The sequence below is a fragment of the Galendromus occidentalis genome, unplaced genomic scaffold, assembly GCF_000255335.2.
Source record: "Galendromus occidentalis unplaced genomic scaffold, Mocc_1.1 scf7180000076944, whole genome shotgun sequence".
In the NCBI taxonomy this organism is placed as follows: domain Eukaryota; kingdom Metazoa; phylum Arthropoda; class Arachnida; order Mesostigmata; family Phytoseiidae; genus Galendromus; species Galendromus occidentalis.
The window spans coordinates 284,259-309,503 of record NW_003804933.1 but is presented as its reverse complement, the minus strand read 5'-3'; the positions used below and the strand labels follow the sequence as shown (position 1 = coordinate 309,503).

The following is a 25,245-nucleotide window of genomic DNA, read 5'->3' as shown; positions in this document are numbered from 1 at the left end:
CCATCAGCGGAACGATCCTTTTAGGCCTGAAGTTGCCATAGAGTTTTCCCAACGGACCACGTGATGTAGCAAAGTCATCATCGAGGAACCAGTGTGCTTTCACAGATCTCCGTTGCCCTAATAAGGCATTCCGGCGAAGCCCGGTCATAATGATTGGACACTGTAAGTATTCCGATCTATCATATCATAAACAAAGTTCGAGCCACACCTGATGGCACCGAAAGTAGTCGAGCTGACTTCTTTTCAATTCCTTCGGACCGTACGGTCCGGAGCTCTCCCGGGCGATACCTCAGAAACTATAAATTTTGGAGAGATCCATCAGCCGTGAGTGGATGTATCTGGATTCTTTATTTCTCGAGCGTTTCCAGGATCCTGGAGTATTTCGGAATGAGCCGCATCTGGGCACCTCGCGAACGGTTCCCACCTCCTATTTATTCCTCAACGTTTTCGACGGGAATCGCTCAACGGGATCATTGCCTTGATTTTTCGTGGAAACTTCGTGGTCGAGAATCGAGCTCAGGTTTCCTTCTCGCACTGAGTGTTCTCCGATTCGTTGATTCTCAGATTTTCATCTGATCACGTTGAAGGCCGTCGATGATTCTTCCACTGCAATGTAATTTGAGCTTATCAGATTGCTTTGCGAGTCACTGGGAGCCTGGCGAATCAAAGATCGTTTTGCTGTGACTTCATCAGACCGGACTACTAATTTTGTCAGCCTTAAACTCAGAGAACCCGAGTCCTAAATCGCGGACTTGGTCGAGCATCCGACCGAGCTCTTCAGAGCTCGACTTATCGAGCATTCTGCTTTCGCTGTCGACCGGAGACGATAATCGTGACCCATGATGTACCACAAAGAGCGTTCAGTTGCCGATTTCTCCCATGAGGTTTCTCATATGGATGACGAAGATGGCAGCTGATTGACTCGAGCGGATCTTCGCACTTCAGACGCAGGTTCTCGACTTCGGAACAGCAGACAGCGACGCGACCCGCAGTCAGACACCAGAGGCACGACCAGAGAAAGCCAACCAGACGTGTCTCGAAGCTTTGTTATTGACGCTACACCGCTGGGAAGCAGTCGTTCGGCGCTCCGTCGCCGCTCGACTTCGCATTGCGTAACCGATCATCGCCGAAGCATTAGCAATGCTTTCAGTTTCTTGCTGACGGTTTGTTGGCTTGCTTGGGTGGACGAGCGATGCCCGCTTGCCCGTCTACTCGCGAATGCCCGCTCGCCCGCTCGCGAGTCTTCAGAACGACTAGTGATATGCGAACGTGTTTGCTCATTGCTCACGGGCACTGCGGACTGCTTTTTACGATGTTGCGCAGACACTGGGCTTCGCCGGCTATATTCAATCCATCAGTGACGCGCACGCGGGTCCCGTTCGGAAAGCATCACGGTCTCAGAAGGAGACTCGCGCGAGAGCGGAGCCTACATCGCACCTTTCGCATTCGGGTATTCCCGCGTAATCAGGCTCATCCCCTTCCAACCAACCTCTAGAATGAGCCCCGGCTGGAAGCGTCTATCTCGTCAGCTATTGACAGCGTGGTCAAGGGGCGCTTCTCAGCGACACGTAGTGTGAGCCTTGCCTGGAATCCAGGCCCTATCCCAAGTCCTGTTCCGAGTCGAGAGATAGAAAATGAGTCTCTTCCCACACATGTCCCAGAGAGGTCGAATTTCAGAATTTCGAATCAGTTGACGCTTGCTTCACTCATGATACACAGTAATATTCCGCTTGAGTTCTTCAAGTCGGTACATCACTGTAGAGTATGCAGGACGCCCTCCTCCGAAGACGATAGGGCATCAAGAAGCATACCCCGAGCTTTTCCTGGAAGCTCGAGCCCCTTGTCATCGAAGGGAAAGCAACGATCACCGTCGCTCCGATTCGCTGGAGTTATCGGTGAGTTCTGTTTCTCCCCAGTTCTAGTCCTGACCGCGTCGCCTTGAAATTCACGCCTTCGCGCGAGCTTTGCCTAAGGTCGATCGACACGTTCCAGCTCGTGAAGTACAGAAAATGCTGCTGAAGGATCGACGCCCCGCAGGCAGACGTGCTAAGGAGCGCCGCTCGCAGGAACTGATCCGGAACGATTACCGCGGGCATCAAGAAACCGCCGCAACGAATTGTTACATAAGAAAGCGCCATGCGATCACGTCGGTAGCGAATCGGTGCTAGACGTTCCGTTTGCCGTTCAAGTGCATTCATTCAAGGCGACCTGACATCATCGGGGTCTTGGGGACAGAGCCGGCGAATTCCCGATGTGAGTGAAGGCTCATACGACGCGCAGATCCTTTTCGATCACAGCGTTCACCGTTTCGGCCGCTAGTTTTTCATACCCTTCTCAAACGGAATTCCGAAAGCGAATCACTGCTATGGCTTGGTCATTAGCTCGAGCTGTTTCTCGAGCAGCATCTTGATCGTAGATTTCGAAAGCGAGTCGGAAACCCCGGTCGTGAGTGACGTCCGTCGAGACGGGGAGGTTCGAGGGGTCATTTTTTAATTGCGAAGCGAAGATCATTTGCCCTCATACTTCCGAATTTTTATTCGTTTCCTAACTTCACCAGTTTCTCGTTTGACACTCTCTCACATGTTCAAGCCTTCATCCGTCCACACGCCGACGCTTCAAGCTTCTCGGGGCTCGTTGCTCTAGATTGGGGAGAGCACACGAGTAGAAAATTGCTAACTGCTAATCCGATTCCGGAAAGCTCCGGCCAAGACCATTGCTTGGGCCTAGGATATGTCAGCGGCTCCACAAAGGTCGAGGAAGATCGCGCAGAGCTTATGTCTGTTCTCGCGGTAGCCCTCGGCGGGGAATCGGAGAAGCTCATCTGGAGCTCTTCCTTTCGCTCTCTGGAGCTCGAGTTTTCTGGGACCCGCTGCATTATTGGAGAGACAGTCTTCGCGAAGGTCCTAGGGTCCCGCCGCTGCGGCACATTAATCAGAGCTCGATCTATCCTCCCGAGCAGTCCGGATCGAGTTTCGGGCTATGCTCGTCGCATCCTGTCGGCTCACGGGAGGAGTTCCGTGGATTCCTTAGCAACGAAGTGTCCGACCGAACGACTCGCTCCCACTCATCTTCAACCAGTCGCTCCGCTGTCAAACCTAGCGTGAGCCCGTCTTCCGCGTCGCGTTTCAAGCTTCTCAGAGCTGTAAGCACCCGCTCCATTCGAGTCGTTCCCCCGTTTCCTTCTTCCGTCTTCCGTATACGTTCCGACGTGTTGTCTTCGAGAACCGCGCCCTGGATCAGAAATCGAGACGAAATACTCAAGCTTTAAACCTAATTGTGATGTCCCTCGGCTGAGATTCCGGCTCGGTTAAGAAGCGTCTGCGAATCGATGAGATTCCAACTTCTGACTCCTGCAAGCAGGTATCGAGCTCCACTCTCCGAAGTTTTGAAGTGTATTTCGGTGAACACAATGATTGGAGTAAATCTTCAAGCAGGAAGATGTTCACGAGCATGGGCTGGAACTTCTCGCGGCGGCCGCTGTGGAACTTCGGGTTGAACTTGCTGCATTCGAGGAGTCGACCAGCCATATACATTCAGATTCTTGCGTTCACATGAGGGCAAGCATTCAGTCGGGATCAGATAGAGGGAGTGCCGCAGTCTGTTTTCCCAAAGTCTAGGGCTTTCGTAAAGCTGCATACATCCAAAAACCGTCACGGCGGGTCTTGAGCGGACCGAAGGGCTCTCAGCAATCAAGAAGCCGCTCAAACACTTCTTCAATGAGCCCATCGTAAAGAAACGGAATGGAGAAAAAAAATTCTATGGACCGAAAGTCGTCTGTGTCAAGCTTCCAACTAGACGGCGGAGAACGGAAGTATCGTATAGTTTCTCTTTTTCAAGTTTCGACCATATGCCCTTTTTTGAGCTTTTCCGACTGGTGTTCGCGATTGCGCTCATAGCCGAAGAAAGGAGCTCCGCGACAATACCATTATATTGGAGAAGCTGCCGCTGTGGAGTACGCCACGATCCCTCGACGGCTCCCTCGTTCCTCTGAATCTCGGAGCGACCCTTCACAGAAAGGAGAGAAATATAGGGAATCCGGATATTTATTAATTGGCTAATGAACCTCTCCAATGATGCTGAGACGAATCTGATGGTGCTTTGGCCATGAATCGCGTACTGTGCCGCGGAGATCAATCGCATTTCCGGAGCGATGCTCCATCCGCTGGGAACTTTTGCTCGAGGGACCGCTGTTTGTCCAGGGCAGCTCTCGCGTCAACGACGATTTGTTTCTTCGAATAGGCGATGACATAGAACTTCACGAACAAGATGAGTCCGAGAACTCCTTGCGGAACCCCCATGTAAATGAAAAACTTGGGATATCCGCAGTCGTAGAAGATGGGAATCATTCCATGGAGCACGAGGAACACGTGTTGGTAGATTTGAGCTTTCGTGAGATACTTCTTCCACCAAAGATACTTCTGGAGCCGAGGTCCGCACGCTGCCAGAAAGTAATACGAGTACATGAAGATGTGGATGCATGAATTAATGCACAAACCGGCAAGAGTCTGGCCGTCCATTCCCAACGTGACCCAGATGTGTCCCGAGAACACGCAGCAGAAGTGGTGGGAGACGTGATGAAAAGTGACGTGATCGTATTTTTTCCTGAGCACGAAAAACACGGTATCCAAAAAGTCGACCACTCGCAGCAGATAGTACCAGTAGCCCCAATGAACGAGTTGCATGGAGTTGTAGTCGGTAGCGTACGTCATACCCTGACAGAAAAGGGAATAATTCGCCAGGTAGGAGTTCGTTATGAATTTGTAGAAGAAGAAAATATTCGCCACGACCATGAACGCGTTATGGGACATGATGACAAAACGTAGATTGAGCGGTGCTCGCGTGGCCATCATTTTCGGTCCTGCGATATACACGAACCACAGGTAGGTCCCGCATGTCATCAACGGGAACCAGGGACTCCCAACGAAGACGTAGTCTTTGAGCCGGGGATCGATGGGTAAATTGAAGAAATACACGTCACTAGGCGATGAGTCCGAGACAGATTTCGCCGCAGTCGACATGATCTCGACGGGGCGGACGCGGAGCCTACGTGATCTTGTTGGAATCGACTCGCCGCAGTCTCAGGAGAGTGAATGTCACGGCTCCAGCAAAAAGAGCCACCGAAGTGTCGTTGGTGTTCGCTTATATAGAGCCGATGGAGTCCCTAACCCTCACTTTCCATCAGCAAGTGAGCGCTGCGGCAACTGCTTTACGGCCGCGGGAGCTCTGGTCATTGTGCTGCTTGACGGAACGAAGACCAGACCGAATAAGTCGAGTCTATCACAACTTACGGCGTAACTTCTGCCGTATCTATCACGCCCGGAATACCGCCTCGAGTAACGACGAGATTCTCAGTCTCGTAGAACGGGACATGACTATAGCCTGGTCTCCGCGATTCAGAGAATATTTCGAGTCCGTTTCAGGGCAGCGTCAAAGGATACACCGATGGCTTCTCGACATAATTCGTAAAAACCATTGAATTTCTCTCGCCTACTTCGATACGCGTTGCATATCTGGTCACCTCTCTCGAAGAGCGTTCGTCCCCGACGGTTTCGTAGAAGTATCCCGCAGTCAACTTTTGAAGCTTCCGTCGAACGGTCGAAGGCTTCGAATCTCGTGCTCCGATAGAGAAATGCGCACTTGTTCAAAGAAATGCCTCACAAACGCAGACCGACGGGAATGTTCCAACAACGGAGCAGTGTTGGGTTCATTCTTTGTGAAAGTTGCTTTTTGCCTGACCGAGGGTCGCGCAAGCCGTCAATCACCGGAATCATCTTTGCTCAGCCCGAACTTGGAGTCGTTGCATCGAACAAATCGGATCGGTCCGGCGCTAACAGCCAACCGCACGCCGAAAGTTCAACCAAGCTTGGCTCAGGGTTTAGGGGCGGATTTTCCGTTCAGTCGAGGCCGATATGGCGATCCTCGATCTCGGAAACATTCCGTTCACCCCATTCACGTTTCTGGGTCAGAGTTCTCGTTTGGCCTATTCATATAAGTCTCTCATATTCTACGGAGCTGGACCAGAGACTCAGGGCAAAAAGTTTTCCAGGCCTCATAGATCGTGAGTAGTCCGGCTCTTCCTCGACGCTTCAAAAGATCGCGGCTCAAAAACTGTCCCGGCGGGAGTCGATATCTAGATATTTATCGGGTAATGGGAGGCAGTCGTTTAACGAAGATGAACTCTCGGGTCAATTGAAAGGTCTCGGTCAGTCCGTTCGTTATAGGAAGCAATCTTCCCTACAGTGTTGCGTTACGCTTCGCGGTCGTCTGCGGATGTTTCGGTCTTCGACACTGCTGAAGCGCAAGCTAAGAACTCCCTAGCGAAGCCCTTTCGGAAGTCCATGGCGGCGAGAAGCTTCGCCCATGCCCGCCGAGAATAAGCATTTCGATGGGACCTTTTGATCCCTCAATGTACACTTCCAGTCAATCCCCTCTGTTTCTTGTCTATTCTCCGGCATGGCTAACAAGCGAACCGCAAATTCTATGCTCACGCATCTTCCATACTCCCGCAAAAGCATCGTAATGGCTCTTTCGAGCGCTAGGAAGAGTATCATAGGCAAGCCAAATTTGAATCCCGGACGGAAAGCGGGCCTATCGCGTTTCACGCCATTGACGAACTCTAGTAGTTAACATCGTTGCGCGATGGCTCGTCGGCTCGCTTGCTCACGCAGACGTAGAGTGACTCTATCACACCATGCTTAACGCGCGATTGGTTCTTTAGAGGTGATAGGGATCAATGGCTCGCATGGCGAACAATGAGTACAATCCTTAAGAGGGAAACCGTTCACTGACAAGAGGAAAGGAAATTATACTTTCGCTTTCAAGGTGGTACGACGAGAAACAGCCGACGGAGCGGTTTCCGTGCGTGGCATTGTCGTCAGCGGCCGAATTGGGCAGCCTTTTTCTCAAGATATAAATCATTTCATCTGAATCCAGATGATAAAGGAGCGATCCCTTTCTCTGCTTCTGTGGGTGCTTGAGAAAACTCCGAATGTAACGGAGAACCTGTGAGAACGAAACAATAGGTTCTGCCCGATAGGCATACGATCAGATACCTCCATCCAGAAGTATTTCAATGGGCGCGAGGCCCGCATCGAGATGTGTCCGAGAACGAGACCAACGAAATATATTCGTGCGAGGCGTCTCGCCGACGCCCCGATCCGATTCGCGAACCTCTCGTGTCGAGTTTCGGGCGCATGTGCAAGGAGCACCTTGCGAGAGCTCGAGTCGTCACCGGGATATGTACCGTGTCTAGAGGGGACACTCCCAGACCGGGAGCCACGGTTTGGCGCGATTGCACGAAACCCGAAACGTCAGAGCTATTAACCGCTTAAATTGAAGATATGACTCACTTTCCGCGCGACGATGACTGCGCTTGGATGTGGGGTCGCGGCAGGGGTGGAATGCCCGACAACGATACCGGCAGGTGGGTGGAAAGCGGCGATGAGTGGCTGTTATCCCGAACTTCATTCTGAAAGGTTAATTTTAGACGGCTGGAAACGTTCCCTCGAAGCTTTTTTTCGTGGATGAATTCCATTATTTTTGTGGAAGTGTTCCGCGTGGGAACGGGTAGTTTACCTGGAAGCCCCCGCCGAGCCTACAAGCCGCCAAGTGATTGAGCAACGCTTTTTTGAGCATTCGTCCTAGCTCTTGACGCCGATGGAAGCCGCCGATTCTCTCATTATCAGCCAAGAGTGAGCAGTGCATGGAATCGAAGCTTGACACGCACGGGGAGTCCCTGATATCACGCGAGCAAGTGCACGATCAACCAACCACGGTCAGTAAAGCTCGTCGAATAAGGTGGTATCAAAGGCGAATGCTACTAAATCGCCGGCAAATGGAATCACCCTGCTTGTACCACTAAGGAAGGAGACTGTTTTTTTTCGAAAACTTAAATAGGTGTACATGATATTTTTTATTTGTATATTCGTCTATATATGACTATATTTCCGAGCGGTGCGCTTGCTCCATCCATACAAATATTCCAAGTGGAAACATGCGTCGGGTGCTGGGGGACACAACAGGGTCTCAATGGTGTGATTTACTCATCTTTTTCCGAGCTCTTTGGCTTGGTACAGAGCTATCGTAGGAGAACATCCCGGTCATTCGACGACGGTGGGGCTACTCATGCTTTTTGAGCTGCTCAGCTTTCAATGCGACTTTCTGCTCCAAGATCTCATCTTTCAGGGCGCTAGCACACGACTTCACGTTGTCTTCAATGGCGGACCTTTTCTTTGAATAGGCGAGCACGTAGAAGTTCAGGAACAGCCCGAGACCGAGCAGACCTTGCGGCACACCAAGGTAGATGAAAAATTTCGGGTATCCACAGTCGTAGAAAATCGGAACGACACCGTGGAACACCAGGAATATATGCTGATAGATCTGCATCTTCGTCAGATACTTCTTCCACCACAGATACTTCTTGAATTGCGGCCCACACGCCGCTAAGAAGTAGTAGGTGTACATGCAGATATGCACGAAGGAGTTGATGCACAAACCCGCCAGAGTCTGGCCGTCCATTCCTAGGGTAACCCACAGATGTCCGGAGAAAACGCAGCAGAAATGATGAGACACATGTTGGAAAGTCACGTGATCCGTTTTCTTGCGCAGTACGAAGAACACTGTGTCGAAGAAATCCAGGATCCGAAGCAATAAATACCAATAGCCCCAATGGACGATTTCCATGGAGTTCTCATCTGTGGCGTAAGTCATCCCTTGGCAGAACAGCGAATAATTGGCGAAGTACGAGTTTTTCAGGAACTTGTAGAAGAAGAACATGTTCGTCACGACCATGAATGCGTTGTGGATCATGATGGGTATTCGAAGCTCGAACGCTTTCCGATTAGCCATCAGCTTCGGCCCAGCAACGTACACAAACCAGAGGTAAGCGCCGCAAACTATAATCGGAAACCATGCTTGTCCTACGAACGGATAGCCTTTCAAACGCGGATCGATTTTGAGGTTCCAGAAGTAAATCTCATCGGCGCTCACCTCCGGTACCAAGTCGAAGGCACCGGACATTTTTCGACGGTCGCTGACGAAACGCACTGCACCGATACGAACGAAATATCCACAGTACCCTGTTGTGTCCACACCACTCGGAAAATTCAGCGCACCAAGCACCGGTACCCATAGCCTTCTCGGTTATATAGACTGACCGTGGACATCGGAGTTCCAACCCTCGCCCGAAGCGCGCTTTCCTGTCTAGACGGAGCTAACCTTCGTGCAGAGAGATGAGAGAAAAAAGATACTTTCACTTTCTTCGTCACGTTCGCCCGTTCGCCCCGTACAGCGCGTTAGCGATTTTGTTCGGATCTAGACCTTGGCTGCGACGTTGAGGTCCGAAAGCGGACCGAGCATCCGAGCGAAGCGCAGCAAAGCTTCGGTAATATATTCCTCGGCAAAAAGTCACCATGCATCCGCTTTTGGGACTTTCCATCGTGACGTTAGCCTGAGCCAATGTCTCCGCGTTTTCGCGATGGTTTTCGTCGCGGTTCCCGCGCTGACAGGGGTGCAAGTTTTTCGATGAGCCCGTATCGAAGTCGATCCCTATGGACACATTTCGGAACGCGGGCTCATTCATAGAACAGGATTCCATCCCCAGCCGACTACGCGACGCCGACGTTCCTCATCCCAAGATTGATTCAGATGAATGGATTAGCGTTCAAGTCCGCGGACGTTCGAGCCCATATCTCGGGAGCGGGAGCGAGCGGATCTCTTCTACATTGCTGCCGATCGCCGGATATCAGGGTTGAGGCTCTCGAGTCCACTTATGCATTCCGAAATCATAACACCCAGGATTACGTCCAGCGCTCGCTCATCAGGAATCCGGGACTCTACTACGCTCGAATAATTTCTGCGCCGGTGTATGAACACACGGGAGCGTCCATTTGATGCTGGAAGAGCGGACCGTCGACGTCGAGTAGGTCTCCCTCGTGTGCTCAGTCGACGTTGACTGTTCGCAATGCTGATAACGTTGCGGTCACTGGAAGCCCGAGCTTTAATTGTAAAGCTGTTACAGAAACGAACGGTTATTGCTTTGTTCGGCCAAAGGGCCACGGAACGGCGGGGGCACCAACAAGGAACGCAGCGCTCATGTGCATGAACTGACAGTAACTGGTTTCGTGTTAGCGCGGATACAGCCAATCCAATCGAGCTGGTCGGCCGACCTGCGAGCCCGCTGCATCCTGCGGACGAACGGTCGACCGGATCTGGTACTACTATCCGATGAAGACACGCCCGCGGAGAACGGCTGCGCGTGTGCTTGACCTTGTGCCAGAGACGCACAATCTTCAGCGAATGACGACTCGTGTTAGGATTCATTGACGGAATATTGCAGTGATCGATTGCGTCCCGAAGTCTAGTCAAGTGCGAGGACAAGCTCTCATTCAATCTAAGTGACTGAGATCGCATCGAAGATCGATCTGCATCCAGGGAGGCTCCTCGAATCGAAAGTGACGTTTCCTCCGAAACCGACCGATTCTTAAAATCCCCCCGTTTGCGGTCTACGATGCTCCAACAGCATTTTATGGCTGTTTACAATTTTCTCAAAGCAAAATGACATGTTGCGCTCCGACATTACGCAGAATTGACAAAATGTCCGTATTATGAAATATCTAAGACTGCCCATTCTGTAAGAGACAAGCAATCATTAGATTGAGGGAAGACAATTGAGACAATGGCGGGAGCCAGCGGACGGATATTTGAAATCGAGTTGGACAGATTGTTCCATTCGACTCTTGTCTTTGGGCATTGGCATCAGCCGCAATGAGGTAATCGCCTTCGGTCGAGCCGAAGTCGATCACAGTACCTACTCCCGGCGCGCAGTCTAATCACGGTGATCCCGTCATCGAAGTGTGCTCAAGGTCTCGCGACCGAACGCTTTGAGCTGCTTCTTTTGCTGTCATTCCGAATGTTGAATCCGTTTCACGGATAGATACGAGCGAATTCCGGATCACGTCAAGCACGCTCATATCTTCCCCATCATAGAATCGTCGGCTCGTCGGCTTAGCCCATCAAGTGACCAGCAGAGCTCCGCAGCTCGTGAGTCTCGCGAAGTCCGGTTCCCTGCGGATTTTTGTTTCATCGTAATCTCCGTGCTCACGAAACGCTGATTCCGACGGATGCTAGTTTTCTCCTATACGGAAATCGTCGAACAGTTCGGCATTTGTTCTAGCCCATGCGGGCGTGCAACGCCTCTCAAGTGTTTTGACAAGCGATTCGATCAAGTCAAGAGCTCTTCGGCGTACCGCGGGACCCCAACAGGGCTCGGAGCGGGTTTGTGACAGCAGCGGAAGAATCATCAGAAAAATCCATGAGATGCGCTGGTCCGCCTTTCGTTGATTCCCCTCGGACCGTCGCGACACAGTGCTCGCGCTGGTCCACGCTCCATCATTATCGTCACATCGGCCCATACTCGAATCTAACAGCCTCAAGTCGGGGGAGTTCGATAAAATCTTATCGGAGATCGAAGCTCCATCGCTGGTGAGAGCAACTATTTATTAGCGGAAAATGATTCCAGGGCTTCCGGGCAAGATGCCTCTGGTTGGCTCGCGTCGCGATTTCTCGTCTATCCGGTTATGTGGAAGCCGTGTGGTGGGTATAGTGGTGAGCGAGCGCCATGCAAAATCGCCTCCCTCCCCCGCCGAAAATAGCGGGAAGCCCGGCGGTGTGTACGTGGAATGGGAATATTATCCATTGATTATGTGAGGTTTCCATGGAGGGGAATCGCCGTCAAGATTTTGGGTCGTCGAGATCGCGCTTTTGGACACGAAGGTCACCCTGAACTCAATTTGATATCCGTTTGCAGTGGAATCAGCTTTAGCGAGTCGCTTCGGAGCCTCATGATATGGAGAATCACATCCTTCAGCTCGATATCAAAGCCTGCTCCGAGGCTCCTTGTCGCATAGGACGAGTCCGTATCGCCTCCTTAGCACAAGGCCTTTGTTCTCTAATGTCGGATAAAGGATGAATCTTTATCGAGTCGGGGTCACGGAGCGACAGAAGCTCAGATCTCCAGTCGAGAATCGCTTACTCCCCATGGGAGCGGGGTCGCCATTCCATGTGTGACTATTATCCAGCATGCGAACTGAAGGAAATGAGGTGTTCATTGTGGACTATGGTGTGGGACGTTGTCTGCCGAGAGCTCCTAGAGAGAGTGCAGAAGAGGTTAAAATCGAAACCACGGTAAATCCTCAGGGGCATCGACAAGACGGAGAAGCTTGAGTTATCGAGGAACCGATAAACGGTGAGTCGCGGAAAAGTGGACTTATGGTCCTTGCCCGGGAGGCATGCTCAATATTACCTACCTACGTATGATAGAACGCGTCAACAGTCCACACCGCCGCGATCGACGATCGACATGTGATGCTCGCCACGCGGAGCCTTAGGAACAGACGATGTAGGTATCGTTCTGGAATGCGAACGAATAACTTTCGGAAGCAAAGAATTCTCGTAACGACCCAAACTTCACCCTGGTATTTCTGTGAAGTATCTCAGAAACACGAAGGATAACCCGTAGCTGCCGGAGGACGAATGACTCCTCGATGCAGGAACCCCTGATTCGGAAGGGATCATATGTGCATACGAAAGGTCGATATCAATTTATTCTACCAAAACCAAAGAACATTTCGCTTTCGCATAAAGCGAATAATTCCAGGCTGGCATCCGTCAACGGAGCAAGAATGGTACTCATGATCGGATTCTGCAGGAGCCCGGCCGACCCAGCTATTCTGTGAGTTTGCCTCCCGTTTTGGGGGATTTCGCGATTTTTTCCGTTCCTCGGGCAAACGTAAGTGCATTTCATCCGAAAGATGCGGAGCGAGGAGACAGACAGCTGCAAGAAAAACTCCACAGTATCAGCCGGGCGTTGACGGAAACAGGTCTCAGAACTCAGAACATGACCGAAAATCCCTTCTTGTGCTCAATGTGGCGGACAAATTGTCGTTTGCGGATTGCGAAGTAGCGGGACTTTCGGCTCCACCGACAATTTCTGCTTTATTCAAGTGGCAACGAGCGGATTTCCCAAGGGCTTGTCACGGTTTCACGAATAAATAACACTTCGATGATGGAGAGAAAGACTTTTTCTTCGAGATATTTCTGGCGATAAGCCCATCTTGAAGCTAGAATTGCTGGGTGAGCTGGCGCTTCGCTTCTTGCATGTGAGTTCACCGGAGCCGAGCCTTAGGTGAGGTCTCCAGACACCGGGACGCGGCCGACGATGTCCCTGAGGAATATTCTCTGGTATCCGGCCGGTTCCTGCGGGATACATGGAGTTTCTGGAGGATATACCATCCTTGACTCCCATGAGTTTTTCGAACGCTTCTCGCAGGAGCAGGCCCGCTCCCTCATTTGAGCCGTCGCGTCGGAGGTTCGCCCAAGCCCTAGGCAATACGCTCAACGCGAATATGCAACGCGGGCTCCCGTCGTATGAATGTTCCTGGGAAGTTTTAATTACCAGGATCCGAGATTCGTGTGGACCTAGATCTCAGAGAAAGTCCTGTACTAGCACGGAGCGGGATCGGTCCCAAAGGTCCTAAAGAATATGTTCCCCTACAGACCGACTGATTCTGTCCGGGCTGATGACTGCGTGACGACACTAGCTGGAGTCTTTGGAGTGCTCAAAAGGCAGGAAAGAATTTCTATGGCGAATTCTGCTCCTCTATCCGTCCGCGAGTCTTGAAGGAATCACAAGATATGAATCGAACGAAGCCAACCAGTCGATCAACTTATCTAATTGACTGTTCTGTTGCACACCGACTATTATCATTGCAATCGATTCGAGGTTGTTCACTCTGGTCGCTCGACACTGGAGAATCGGCTAAACCTTCGGAACGTGCGAGGAGCCCAGACCCAGCGGCCTGACCGCGTCCGCGCTCGTGGTCACAGGCTAATTCCTACTTTGGCAGACAAGATTGACATTCAATCAGAACAGCTGTTGTTCGAGCCGATGGCGCAATCGAGTGCTCGGCCTTTGGAGAAGACAGGAGGGAGAATCGCAACGCTCGAAAACCGCTAGACGGGAAGTATCCGAACCGTCTGCTATTGCACAATAATATGGGAACCGTTTTCGTTACTCGGTCGCGAAATAGAAAGTCCGCAGTCGCTGAGGTGCGCGAACGGCGCCGGATTGATACTCATTGAACGATCTGTCGGAATCAGTGCACTTCCAACTAAACGCCACCGCCCGGCGACGCTGCGGAGCCACCGTGATGCAAGCTGAAGATAATACTCCTCGCTCGCTTATTCATACGGTCAGACGCATCGCAGAACGACTTGCAAAACACATTCGGTCTTTTCGAGTCAGTAATCCAGCTTGGGAGCCGTGAAAACGGGAATCAGCCGCTAAGCAGCTTCAACTCCGCGCTAGCGAAGTGTAGCGGAGTGTGACGACGTGATCAACGTTCAATTAACTTCATTCTCTTCGCCTCCCTCCCGAGAGACGCAATCCAGCACAAAATTGAGAAAACAATGGTCGCTCCAAAAACCATCATTCATCCGTGAGAACGACGACCACCAGGGGAAGAAATATCATTGAATTCTGAATCCTCACGATTTATCGCGTTGGACCGGATAGTCTCCCCATCCCGTCAGCCGACAGCCGACTGAGAACAAGATTCAACGATGCTTCATATTTCACTTTTGTTTCTGAGAAAATTCGCCTCGGTCGTGGACGAGGCGTGAGGAATGATCGCGATTTACGCGAGCGATGATCGGGGACATTCTACAACACTCAAAACGAGTGAATATCTACATCATGGACCTCATACGACTGATCTGACATGCTAGAGTCGTGCTGAGCCAATTCCAGAGGGTAACGAGTGGTTCAGTTCATCACCAAAGCTAAACTCGCGCGGCCGACGCTCGCGTGTTGCAGATGTGTTTTCGCGTCCTGCTGGAAATCGGAGAAAAATTCCCATAGAACGACTAGCCTGCAGCGGATACGAACGATGTTCGCTTCGGGGAAACGTTTCCGCTCGACCAAAAAAGCTAAACTGTATTTAGGACAAGAATGAGGATGATGATGAAAGCGAGAGCGGTGAAAGCGACGGAGGCTACCAATCTGACATGAGACAGCTTGACCCTCATCTGTACGCAAATTTTTCTAATGAATGGCGTGCAGTCACAGACGAATGGCGGATCCAGAAAGGCCGGAGACCTGTCGGACTGCTTTCAGCGCGAATCCGCGTATTCTCATTGTCGGGGAGAAGGGGAGACCGTTCTCGCTGACGCATGTCAAAATCGGCCCCCTTGTGACTCACTTGCTGCAGAAACCGTCGCCTAACCTGCACGAGAGGGACAGCAGGACAGGTCGCCCTCCTTTCTCTGGACTCAGGTGACACGCAGGTTTTTGATTGTCCCCGGTTCTACATTGAAAAAACTCCGTGATGGGCCTCAAGAAGGCGCCATTTCGATCCCTCCGTTTTCATCGACAGTAGGGTCGGAGCATCTCTGCTACAAGAGAATGACATGTTCTAAATAGCGAAAGTGACAGCACACAAGCTGCTTCGAACGACTCGAAGTTCCGTCTGCTTCCCCAGCACATGCTCAAATCGTCGAATCGTCTCTCGGTTAAACTTTCGACAGAATTCTAAGGGCGAATGAATGATGTAAGGAGCATTGACGATTGACGACGCGACGTCCGCGTTCCAGTCTCGATCTCTATGGTGTTCCCCCGACATACATCTTACTGAGTGACCGAGAGGGATCGTCCGGCTCGTTTTGATCACTTCATTGATGAATAGATCCTCCAGCAAATCGGAAGGCTTCATTGATGTCATCGAAAATATTGTTCCTCCCACCCGGCCAGCCCCTGCCAGACTCCGAGAAAAGGGTCGCGAGCTCCTTCTCGACAAGGTCCGTCGAAAGGTTCCGTTATTGTCCCTCGGTGATCGGCTCCACATAGCTTGAGGGATGAGGGGACCTTATCGAACCCTCATCACGGAGATTCCGCGTCGTTCTTATGGATGCTAGGCGCGGACTCTTAGGTGTTCAATCAGGCTCGAGCAAGCGACAACAGATTAGCATTCATCGCACTCCTGACTCTAGCAAAAACATTCTGGGTCTTTTGTTTATTCTTGATTCGAACATAACTCCTCGACGGACTTTTTTCGCTCCGCTCTTCGGTCACTCCTGTACTTCCCTCCTTTCTTCATGAGCTCGTTCTCCGGAGCCTGTATGGGGAACGGCGGAGTGAGTAGTTCTCCTGTTGCATTTCTCAGGCTGCGCATCGGACTTGCTCCACTAGAAATACTCCCCGGCGAAGATTTTTCAAGAGCGTGAGCCAGTTGAGCTCCCGACCGGGGAGAACTCAATTCTCAATTCAAGTGTAGTTTCAATTTTGGGTCGCATGCTTGCATTAGGGAGATTCGTCTCTCCCGCACGTTCTACCGAATTCTCGGGTCTTCAGATCCGGACCCATCACGGCTTGAAGTCGGAGCAAGCAGATTCTTACCCTGATATAGACATTTTGAAAAGAATCTGCATCGAGTTTTGGACGAATTGATGCGTCTGAGATATGAGCGCCGCGTCAATTTCACCGGGGGCCCGCCCGATCGATGCCGCGGCATGGGGTAGTTGCGTAGATTCAGGGGGAATCGGAACGTGATGTCCCACGGAAGCAAGCGACAGCAGAAACGACGAAATTCGTCGGCAGGAACTTTTCTCAACAGCGGGTGACAACGCTCAAGTGTCACGAGACAGCGTTCGATGTCTCTGTCAATGGCTGTTTATCCTGTTACCAGCTCACCTTTATGTATTTCAATGAAGCTAACAAGGTCCGCGTTGATGTACTGGCAGCTATCATGGTCGAATATACGGAAACAGGAGGAGCCAGGACAGCTGGGACGGTCGTTGAAAAATCAAAGTCAAAGAGCATCCAAGCGAAAACAGCTGTATTACGCATCCGTGGGAAGCATCAACGTCCGCCTTTATATCTGTATTTTCAGTCAGGCGCTCACTATTCCGTCAGTCTTTCGGTTGGGCAGTCAGCCGTTGAGATAATTAATTTTTTGTGCTACCGCAAACACTGGCGGCTAATTGACTCGTGGAAGCGTGTCATCTGGGAACGTGTACGCGTTGACAGAGTTCCGACGCACGTCCGGATGGAGCGTCCGACTCGACATAGCTTCGAGTCTGGAGAGCCTCCTCAGATTCATCAATCGTATAACATTCATTGCATGAAGGAAGAATGTTGGGGCAACCTCTCTGGAAGCGGCAAGCGCCGTCGGAACTCTCCATACCCTGGCCGGTCATGAACTAATCGAAGGAGGGCGTCCCTTGAAGTCTTCCCAATCGGAGCACGGGAGGGATTGATCAGACAGATGGAGATGCAATACATCATTTGCAGAGCCCTCGTCGAATTCGTATCAGGCACGAGTTGGGTACATCGCTGTGATTCGCTGTGCGATTTATCCCAAGTCCCTGCATGGAGCGCGTCGAATTCTGTGGCCAAGGAATACTGGTTCTCAATACTATTCGAGAACAATGATCTCTTGCTTTTGCGGCCTCCAATACAACCTTGAAGGCCCTCTTGATGCGAATCAGAATCTGGATCGACATCCGGAGAGGCCTGCTCGAACTGAGGGGAGGAGCTGTCAGTAATCGATCGGAATGATTACACATCCGTACCGGGAAATCTAAAGAGGAGCTCAATTCGAATCGACGAAGAGCCGCACGGTTTGAACAGTCTGCGTGTCATACGGCTTCCCTCTGGCGGAACTGTCGCCATCCTGCGCGGGAGATCCTATTCGAAAATTCAAGCCGGCTCCTCGCCACGCAGGCCGAGGATGGGTTTCATCGCCTCAGGTAGAACACGAATGTATACCCCTCAGGCTTGTGGCACGGACTACTGGATCGAGTCTGATCGAGCCATTCGGGTTTTAAGACTCCAGGGCCGTGCTTTCCGAAGTTTTTCGAGCCGAGGACCCCCATGGACCTCCACGAGGACCCGCAACATCAGATTCGAACGCTCCGTGGACATCAACCCCGAATGGCTACGTCCTCTAGGTCCCCATCGGTCACTGCCCTCTAGACCAATGTGAGGTCCATCTATGTCCTCATAGATGGACCCCCGGGGATGAGAGCGGGGGTACTCCGATTCCAGGCACTGATATTACCCCTGACTGCAGACTCATCTAGTTTCATTTAATCTCTATTGGGGGCGTTTTTCGTCGGATCCTTCTCCCTCCGAAGTAGGTTGTCCTTTACATCACCGCTTTGCCCGTAGCGGAAGCCTCTTGCCTGTGTCAGAGCGGTGGCCAGCGGGAGTCAGTTTTCGATGAACGGAACACTAAGCAAAGCTCCGGGAGTGGTTCGACCATCCGATTGCTCAAGTTGATTTTCGTGTGAAACTTTTCATATTCACGGATGGGGAGATTCGAAGCGCAGACTACTTCACGACGCAGAGCTTTCCAACGAGAAACGAATGTTTTCCATGAAGGGTCGTAAAACGACCAAACAAGCCAAATCAGGATTTCGGAAAACCAGCAAGCCGTCGCGTGCGAAAGCGTCTAATTCTTGCGTCGGGCTCAAGTTTCCGTCGGATACGTCGTCCTTCCAGAACAAGATGATTGCTGACGCTGCAGAAGTATTCGTGAGCTATTATGTCATTCTAGTCATCGTATGCAGGAAGGCGAGCGAAGGTTAGAAGGAGAGAAAAAGCTTCGTACGGAGGGACTCACCTTATCTATCGCCAATCTGCGCGAACAATAGCCGCATGCTCCGATATGACGTTCGTAGAACTCGGGAAATTCTCTGTATGCTAGCAAAAGCAACAGAATAGTATCAAGGACATCAGAACGGGGTTAAGGATGACGGGCCTGCCGGACTTGTAGCTTTACGCGGCGTGTGTGCCGCATCGGCTTTCCGGATGGGTCCCCATTCAAAATGTTATCTAATTCAATCAGCAAAGTTCGAAGGGGCTGCGTGGTAAGCTGTAGCTGAAGCGCTATACTCATACACATGTCGAGCTTTCTCGGCTCAGGAGCGAGCGCAGACTAGGATCACGGAGGTGATAACTTTCGAGAAGGGAACGCGCCTGATGGAATAGAAGAGAAAAAGAGGTTCGGGAGGCCTCGAAAAAATCTCTCTCACGAATCTCCTTTACGAATGGAGAATCAAGTCGTCGGACGAGTCCACCAACATCGCACAGTGGGGCGAAATCGATTTTTACGTGGAAAAAAGTGATGGCAACCTATCGGTCCCCAATATAGCTCGAGATGTTCGTTTTGTTCCTGAAGTTCGAGAGTCTGCCATTGACGCGGCTCAAAGTTCATTGCAGACGGCCGCGGCATCTCTGAAATGTAGATTCGGAAAAGCGGTCCTTCTGTTTACTTTTTCTTTCGATCGCGAATTCTCATTTAGGTGTCTATCCCAATCAAAGCTGTGCGCCGTATCCAGAACGCGGCGCGCGGTGCCATAGACTCAATGCTTAAGCGCCATGGCGCGCCGCGGCGCCTAAGCATTGAGTCTATGGGACTTGCAATGCTCGGTGCGGCGCACAGCTCTGATCCCAATTCACCGACATGGCGAAAAAGCGTTTCCGTGAGTTGCATTCTTGCCCTAATTTCGTCGTTGCATCCGATTCGGCTCGCATCGACCGCTTGCTTGATCTTCCAATCACGACCAGATTGAGGAATCAACCTAACCGCTCCTTCTCCTTTTCATTAATCTCGGGAAAATATGCTTGCCTTCGCTTTACGCTCTCAAACCTTTTTTGTGGGAACCTGGTTTGTGGAGTCCGAATGACTCGGACGTGAAGCGCAAGACTCTGGAGCTCTCCGCTTCTCGAGTTAGAGAGCCCAGACTCAGAGCCCGAAGTCTGCCCGTCACCATGCCTGTATCGGTCCCCATCCGCGCATCCTGAATCCATTCTATGCAATTTGTCCATCCATCAGGATCCGTAATCACGTGTATTTGAGCGTATGTGTAATTTCGGTGCGCTTATCCGTGTGCGGAATTGGCAGGCAAAAATGTGTCCATTTCTCGTCAAGACTTCGCTGAGAAATTGCTTGAATCTCGTGGATCAAGAGGTGAATGCGACCTCGATGTCTTGACGAGTTGGATCATTGAGCGATGTGGGGCTGCGACTGGGGAACCGACCAGCAGGCAAGCCCTCAATTCCGTCGATGGAACGCAGAATATATTTTTTTCCACCTGAAATCGCATTCGGCCCCACAGTGCATCACGCAGCCCGAGGTTTTCAATGACCCCTCATTATTCGGCTGTGGGAAACAAAACCTTAAGGGGGATTTGAGCTCATCGCAACTCACAGCTCACCATCTGAGGGTTCTTAGGTCTACTGATTGGATCTTGCATCGGCCACCGGGGCAGACGGAAGTTCCGAAGATCGTAGAAAAAGAAGTAGCTGCAATGTCAATGTCCGCCTTCTTCAGAGACTTTCTAGTCTGTCAAGAGCTCGGTGGGAATCCCATTTTGAAGCGGCCGTAGATTGCTCTCCTGACAGCGTCTGATTCACGGCTTTCAGCCATGGATCTGCGTCGCGTCGACCGAACGAAGCTGCGAGTCTCAACTGGACAGGGAGCCAACAGGCTTGTGATCGATGACAGCGGCGCCGCGTATCGGCGACAATCCTCTTGTTCGGAACGTTTCAATCCAAAAACAGACTTTCTCTGACGCGCAAATCGTGAGGCAGAAAATTGGTTTCGCCCGTCTTCTCCCTACAGATCAAGAAGCGCGTCTGACCGAATCCTTCGACAGCTTTCTCTTGTTCCACTGACGAAAGCGTTAACGATTCCAATCGATCAAGCTGTCATCGGAAACGGCGATCGAAAGTTCCTATCCGCTTCATCAGACCAAAAGGGACATTCACAAAAATTCATTCAGCGTTTGGGTCTGCTTTCTTTTTATGAATGAGGAGATGGATGTTTCCTCATTCGCGCTTAAACGGTGAGCTCGTTTCTGCCCAATTTTGTGCTGCATTCCGTGGTTCTCGAGGTTTCCACATAAATGATTCAACGTAGCTGCCTCAGTTCGGCGGGTGATCTGGAAATAATATTTCAGACAAGAGACTAATTCTTTTGAGGATCGTGTTGTAATTTATTGATGTCATATCATTCACTTATTCGATTGGGAGATGATCGTAGTTCAAACGAGACTGCATCGTCGTGCACAACTCGGGAGAAGTGAACTTTCGTCGGTTCTTCGTGCCGTTTCAGTTGTTGATTGATCTTAAGATATAAGTACCCGCCCAACGATAAGACACTCTCCTCGGGCGGCATTCGGAACGCATTCTCCTCTTTTAGCAAATAACATCATTGTCATTAATGTTTCTTCATAACCATAACCATTTTCATCATCATATGCATCATCCTTATCATCATTATCATCAATCATAAATACTATAACTAATACTCAAACTCAAACCAGTCCCGATACGAATGCATGTTCAGTGAACTCGCTGAATTACTCTTCCTTCCCCTTACGTACAGCTATCCTAAGCTTCGGCAATCTTGAAGTATTTCATTATTCTCAGTTCCACTCGGGAGTGATTACGCGTTACGTTACGTATTATGATTTACGGGTAAATGACTGACATGTATGTATTATAATCTATCGCATGCATAACGCATAACCATTGCATTCATCGTCGAATCTCAGACGAGTTCTTCTTCAGGCTAGTCTTCGTTCTATATAGTTCACCGCTAATAAATAAACGCTCCACTGATGGTTAATGCTAAATGTAATATATGTATATAAGTTATGATGATAATAAAATGCCAATAATCATCGTCATCATACAGGTAGTATAATCATAGTGATGCAAGTGATTAATGGTGATATTGTCAATCGAAATTACATGTGCCTGCCAGCCGCTGCATATTTACAGAAATGGTTTGCTTTCGAATTTCGCTCTCTCTTAGAAATCCGGTGGGGCAGATTTCTCAATGAGCCAAGGTGATTCGCTAGAAAAGATAACCCGTCGAACTTAAAACGGTATTCTTTCCGACCTGTCGAATTAGGAGAAGAATTTCAAAAGGGGCAAAATGATTGACTCAGGCCCGCGTGTATGATTCGAGCCAACATCCTGGACTTCGCTTCCAGTTTGCGTTCCTCCAGCTCGATCTTCGGCAGTCATTGTCATTCGACAGGAACGGAACGAGGCGGATCCTCACAGCGATTATTGGGATGCCATGCTATGATAGATCGTTCACTCGTAGAGTCGGTGATACTTCTCCTCAAAAGGGCGACTTCTTGGATGCTGACTTGTGAGAATGCATTCGGACGCTTTTTGTTCGCTGCTCGAGGCTCGGTAGAGACCCACTGAATTTTGACATCTGACTTTTGGAGAAAATCAGGCTTCGTCTTCGAGGCTCAATCAATCGTCGGTTTCACTTGAGACGATATCCAGAAACCGTATAATTTTGAATGCTAGAATTTCGTTACATGTCTGGCAACTCGAAGCGAGGGTGCTCTCGCAGTCTTTCGCTCGACATACATTTTTCTATGTAATCGGGAAAGATTTTCTGGGATCGGGTCTGAATTGGATTCTCAATCGGCTTCTCTCAAGGCTTGTGAGCCTCCACCCAGGGGGCGCGAGCGATGGGTCAGAGCATAAGCACTATCAGTAGGAGTTGTTTTCTCTGTAGCGGATCGCGCTCCTTGTTTCCGCCTCGCGAAAGAATCGACTCAGGGGAACAAATCGAGGGGGAAAATCGCTCGATTCGAAAATAGCAGAAATAAAGGAACGAGTGGTTCGTGAGTGCTCCCGTGGTTGCCAACTAAAGACTGGTCATAACGTTCTCGTGCAACGTCCTGACCCGGAAGCGATTTTCATCCATTGCCACCTCCCGAGCGCCTTGGCGGATCGATGACGATGAGTTCTATTGATGGTTGTCGCGCTGGCTGGCAGTCTCCGGCAGTTCATCGGTCTCAGAAACTCGTTTTATCTCCTACGTTCACTTATCCTAGCTGTATCGCCGCCGCCCAGGGCTCAGGCGCCCACCGAAGACGACTCGGCTCAGCGTTTGGCCTACTTTGAGTCTCTGAAATTATCAAGCGCGCCTTGCGTCAAAGCCTCGAGTTCTACGCATTCTCCTCCAGACATTAGACACCGGTAAGCTCTGCTCAGTCACTCATGATTCGAACGATTCGCTAGAAACAACAGTTTTCAATTCAAGTCTATCGGTTATGTCGAGAGCGTCACCATCCGGACATGGCACAAAGAGGATACCGAAAGGTGAGCATTCGTTATCCGTGCTGAGACTGAGACATCGATCGACCTTGGACCACATTGCGAAGAATTTAGATATTCTTAGAATCCGAGGGAGCGGCAGGCTTCGTCCGTGGAATGATTTCCCCAAATTGGCGGTACCGGCTCTCTCGTGAATCTGAGAGACTTCTCTGTGTGCCATGTTTCCCAGGATTTCCTAACGCTCTCGTGGAAGACAATCAGTAGAGGCTGTATCATGTTCTCAACATCTCGGAAATTCATAAACAACTCCGTTCTGCTGTTGCTCATCCTGCTGGTAACGCGACGATGCCCGTCTTGCGACGTAGCGTCGATCGTGCGAATGAGCGTGGGTTACAGGTAAAGTTTCGAATTGCGCATTTTGGATTTTTTCACGAGCGATCGACAATAGGTGTCGAAGAGAGATTTAATCAAACGGTAGACTCTCTGGACTAAACAGAGAGCTTCTCCGACCGTAGTGAATAACTTGAATTTCTCTTTCAATGGGACTACCCTGAAATATGGCTGAACCTTTTTTGGACCTTGTGGTATGTTCTCAGCTCACAGGAGTCCGATTCTGGTTCCGAGGTTCTCTAAACGAGACCGTTCAACACCTCGGTCTTCCGTAAACGTAAGTTAGACAACAGTTAGTTTGCTCGCTAGTACGATGGAATCGGGTTTGAGCAAATGTAGCCACAAGGGTGGCACGGGTAGACATAAATTTCTCACAGAATCAGTGAATCGTAGAAGCAATCGTGTGAAGATCGTTCGTATACAGCAACACTTCGAAAAATCGTCTCGTCCGATCGGGCCGAATATCGAATCCACCTCCCGCATTATACCGGAAAAATTGGAACGAAGCGTTCGATAGACTTGTCGACCTTAGTCAACAGATATGCGCTCCTCAAAGAATATCACATCCTAAGCTTCAAAAGATACCCGTGACATTTCAGATCTGTTTTTTTGTAAATTCATGGGTCTCCGACATAATGAAGACAGGCTAACGAGCGGCCATATTCTGGAATTGGGTACTGGTAGGCAGCGATTTATGAGAGGATTCTGTATGCACTTCGGATCTGCGCAAGCTCTGATGCGCTTCGCGAAGTGCCCGAGATCAGAGATCGACGTATCTCCACTGGAACTCGCGTTCGCCATTTCTTCAGCTCCTGATCGAGAAAGACAACCCGCTATCCATCGTCGTAGCGGCGAAGAGAGGAAAGTCTGCATTTTCAATAAGAACTCCTCGGTTGGAACGGGCTCGGGGAGGAGCATGGGACCGGCAGCACGGTCCGCGTGGAATTAGGTCCGACCAGCAACGCTGGCGGAAAATGAACGCCGAGAGTCCATCTGTCAGAATGAATCTCCTGTTCTCCCGGACTTCAATGATAAGTTTACTTCCGAATTATTTCCGGAATTTCCCGCCAGGCGACTGCACGGGCTCAACAATACTGCTGGCTCATTGTCGCAGTCATCGTCGACGGAATGAAATTCCCGCCTCTCGGCATGAGTTTCGCTACGTTCGCCGTAGCTGGAAGACTTTCGAAACACGCTCACTGACGATTTCTGCTCCTATCGATCGCTACACGAGATTCATGGTGTCTCGTTCTATCGGATCCGTGCTCACTTGTTCTCTACGTGAAGACTATCCTGCTTTCCAGATGCATCTGTCATCGTCAATCAGAATCCACCCACTGAGATGTGATGAGAGTTTTGCGGTTATTGTCGTAGTTGCTGTTTTTGTCATCTCGTAACTTGATTGCGAGACTCCGTTTCGCCTTCGGAGTCAGTGCCTTCCGGTCGGTGTAGAGTTTGTCGTCGAACGAGGTGTTCGACTCAACTCATGCTGCTCGGTCACCTTCGCTCAATCTGTTCTGGGGCAGTTCCCTCAAATAGTAGTACTTTTAGCAGTGGTAGTGAGAGTAGTTGAAGTAGTAGTAGAAGCGGGACTGCTAATCGCCGCAGCCGAAGTAATTCCAGCTCCAGCGGTAGTGATAGAGTCAGTAGTAGTTTGAGTAGCAGAAGTATCGTCTGAAGTAGTAGAAGTTCAGAGAAAATCTAGT

General features: G+C 50.5%; 1 protein-coding gene and 1 pseudogene across 1 annotated transcript; both read right to left on the bottom strand.

Annotated features, from left to right (window-relative positions):
- Positions 1 to 4,130: 4,130 nt before the first annotated feature.
- On the bottom strand, positions 4,131 to 4,847 carry LOC100901961 (elongation of very long chain fatty acids protein 4 pseudogene; annotated as a pseudogene).
- Positions 4,848 to 8,118: 3,271 nt separating this feature from the next.
- LOC100901818 (elongation of very long chain fatty acids protein AAEL008004) lies at positions 8,119 to 16,837 on the bottom strand. Its single transcript, XM_029110638.1, has 2 exons — positions 16,788 to 16,837; positions 8,119 to 8,950 (listed from the first exon to the last, which is right to left on the bottom strand). Exons 1-2 carry the CDS (start codon positions 16,799 to 16,801, stop codon positions 8,119 to 8,121), a joined length of 846 nt encoding a protein of 281 aa, XP_028966471.1. The 5' UTR covers positions 16,802 to 16,837.
- Positions 16,838 to 25,245: the final 8,408 nt, after the last annotated feature.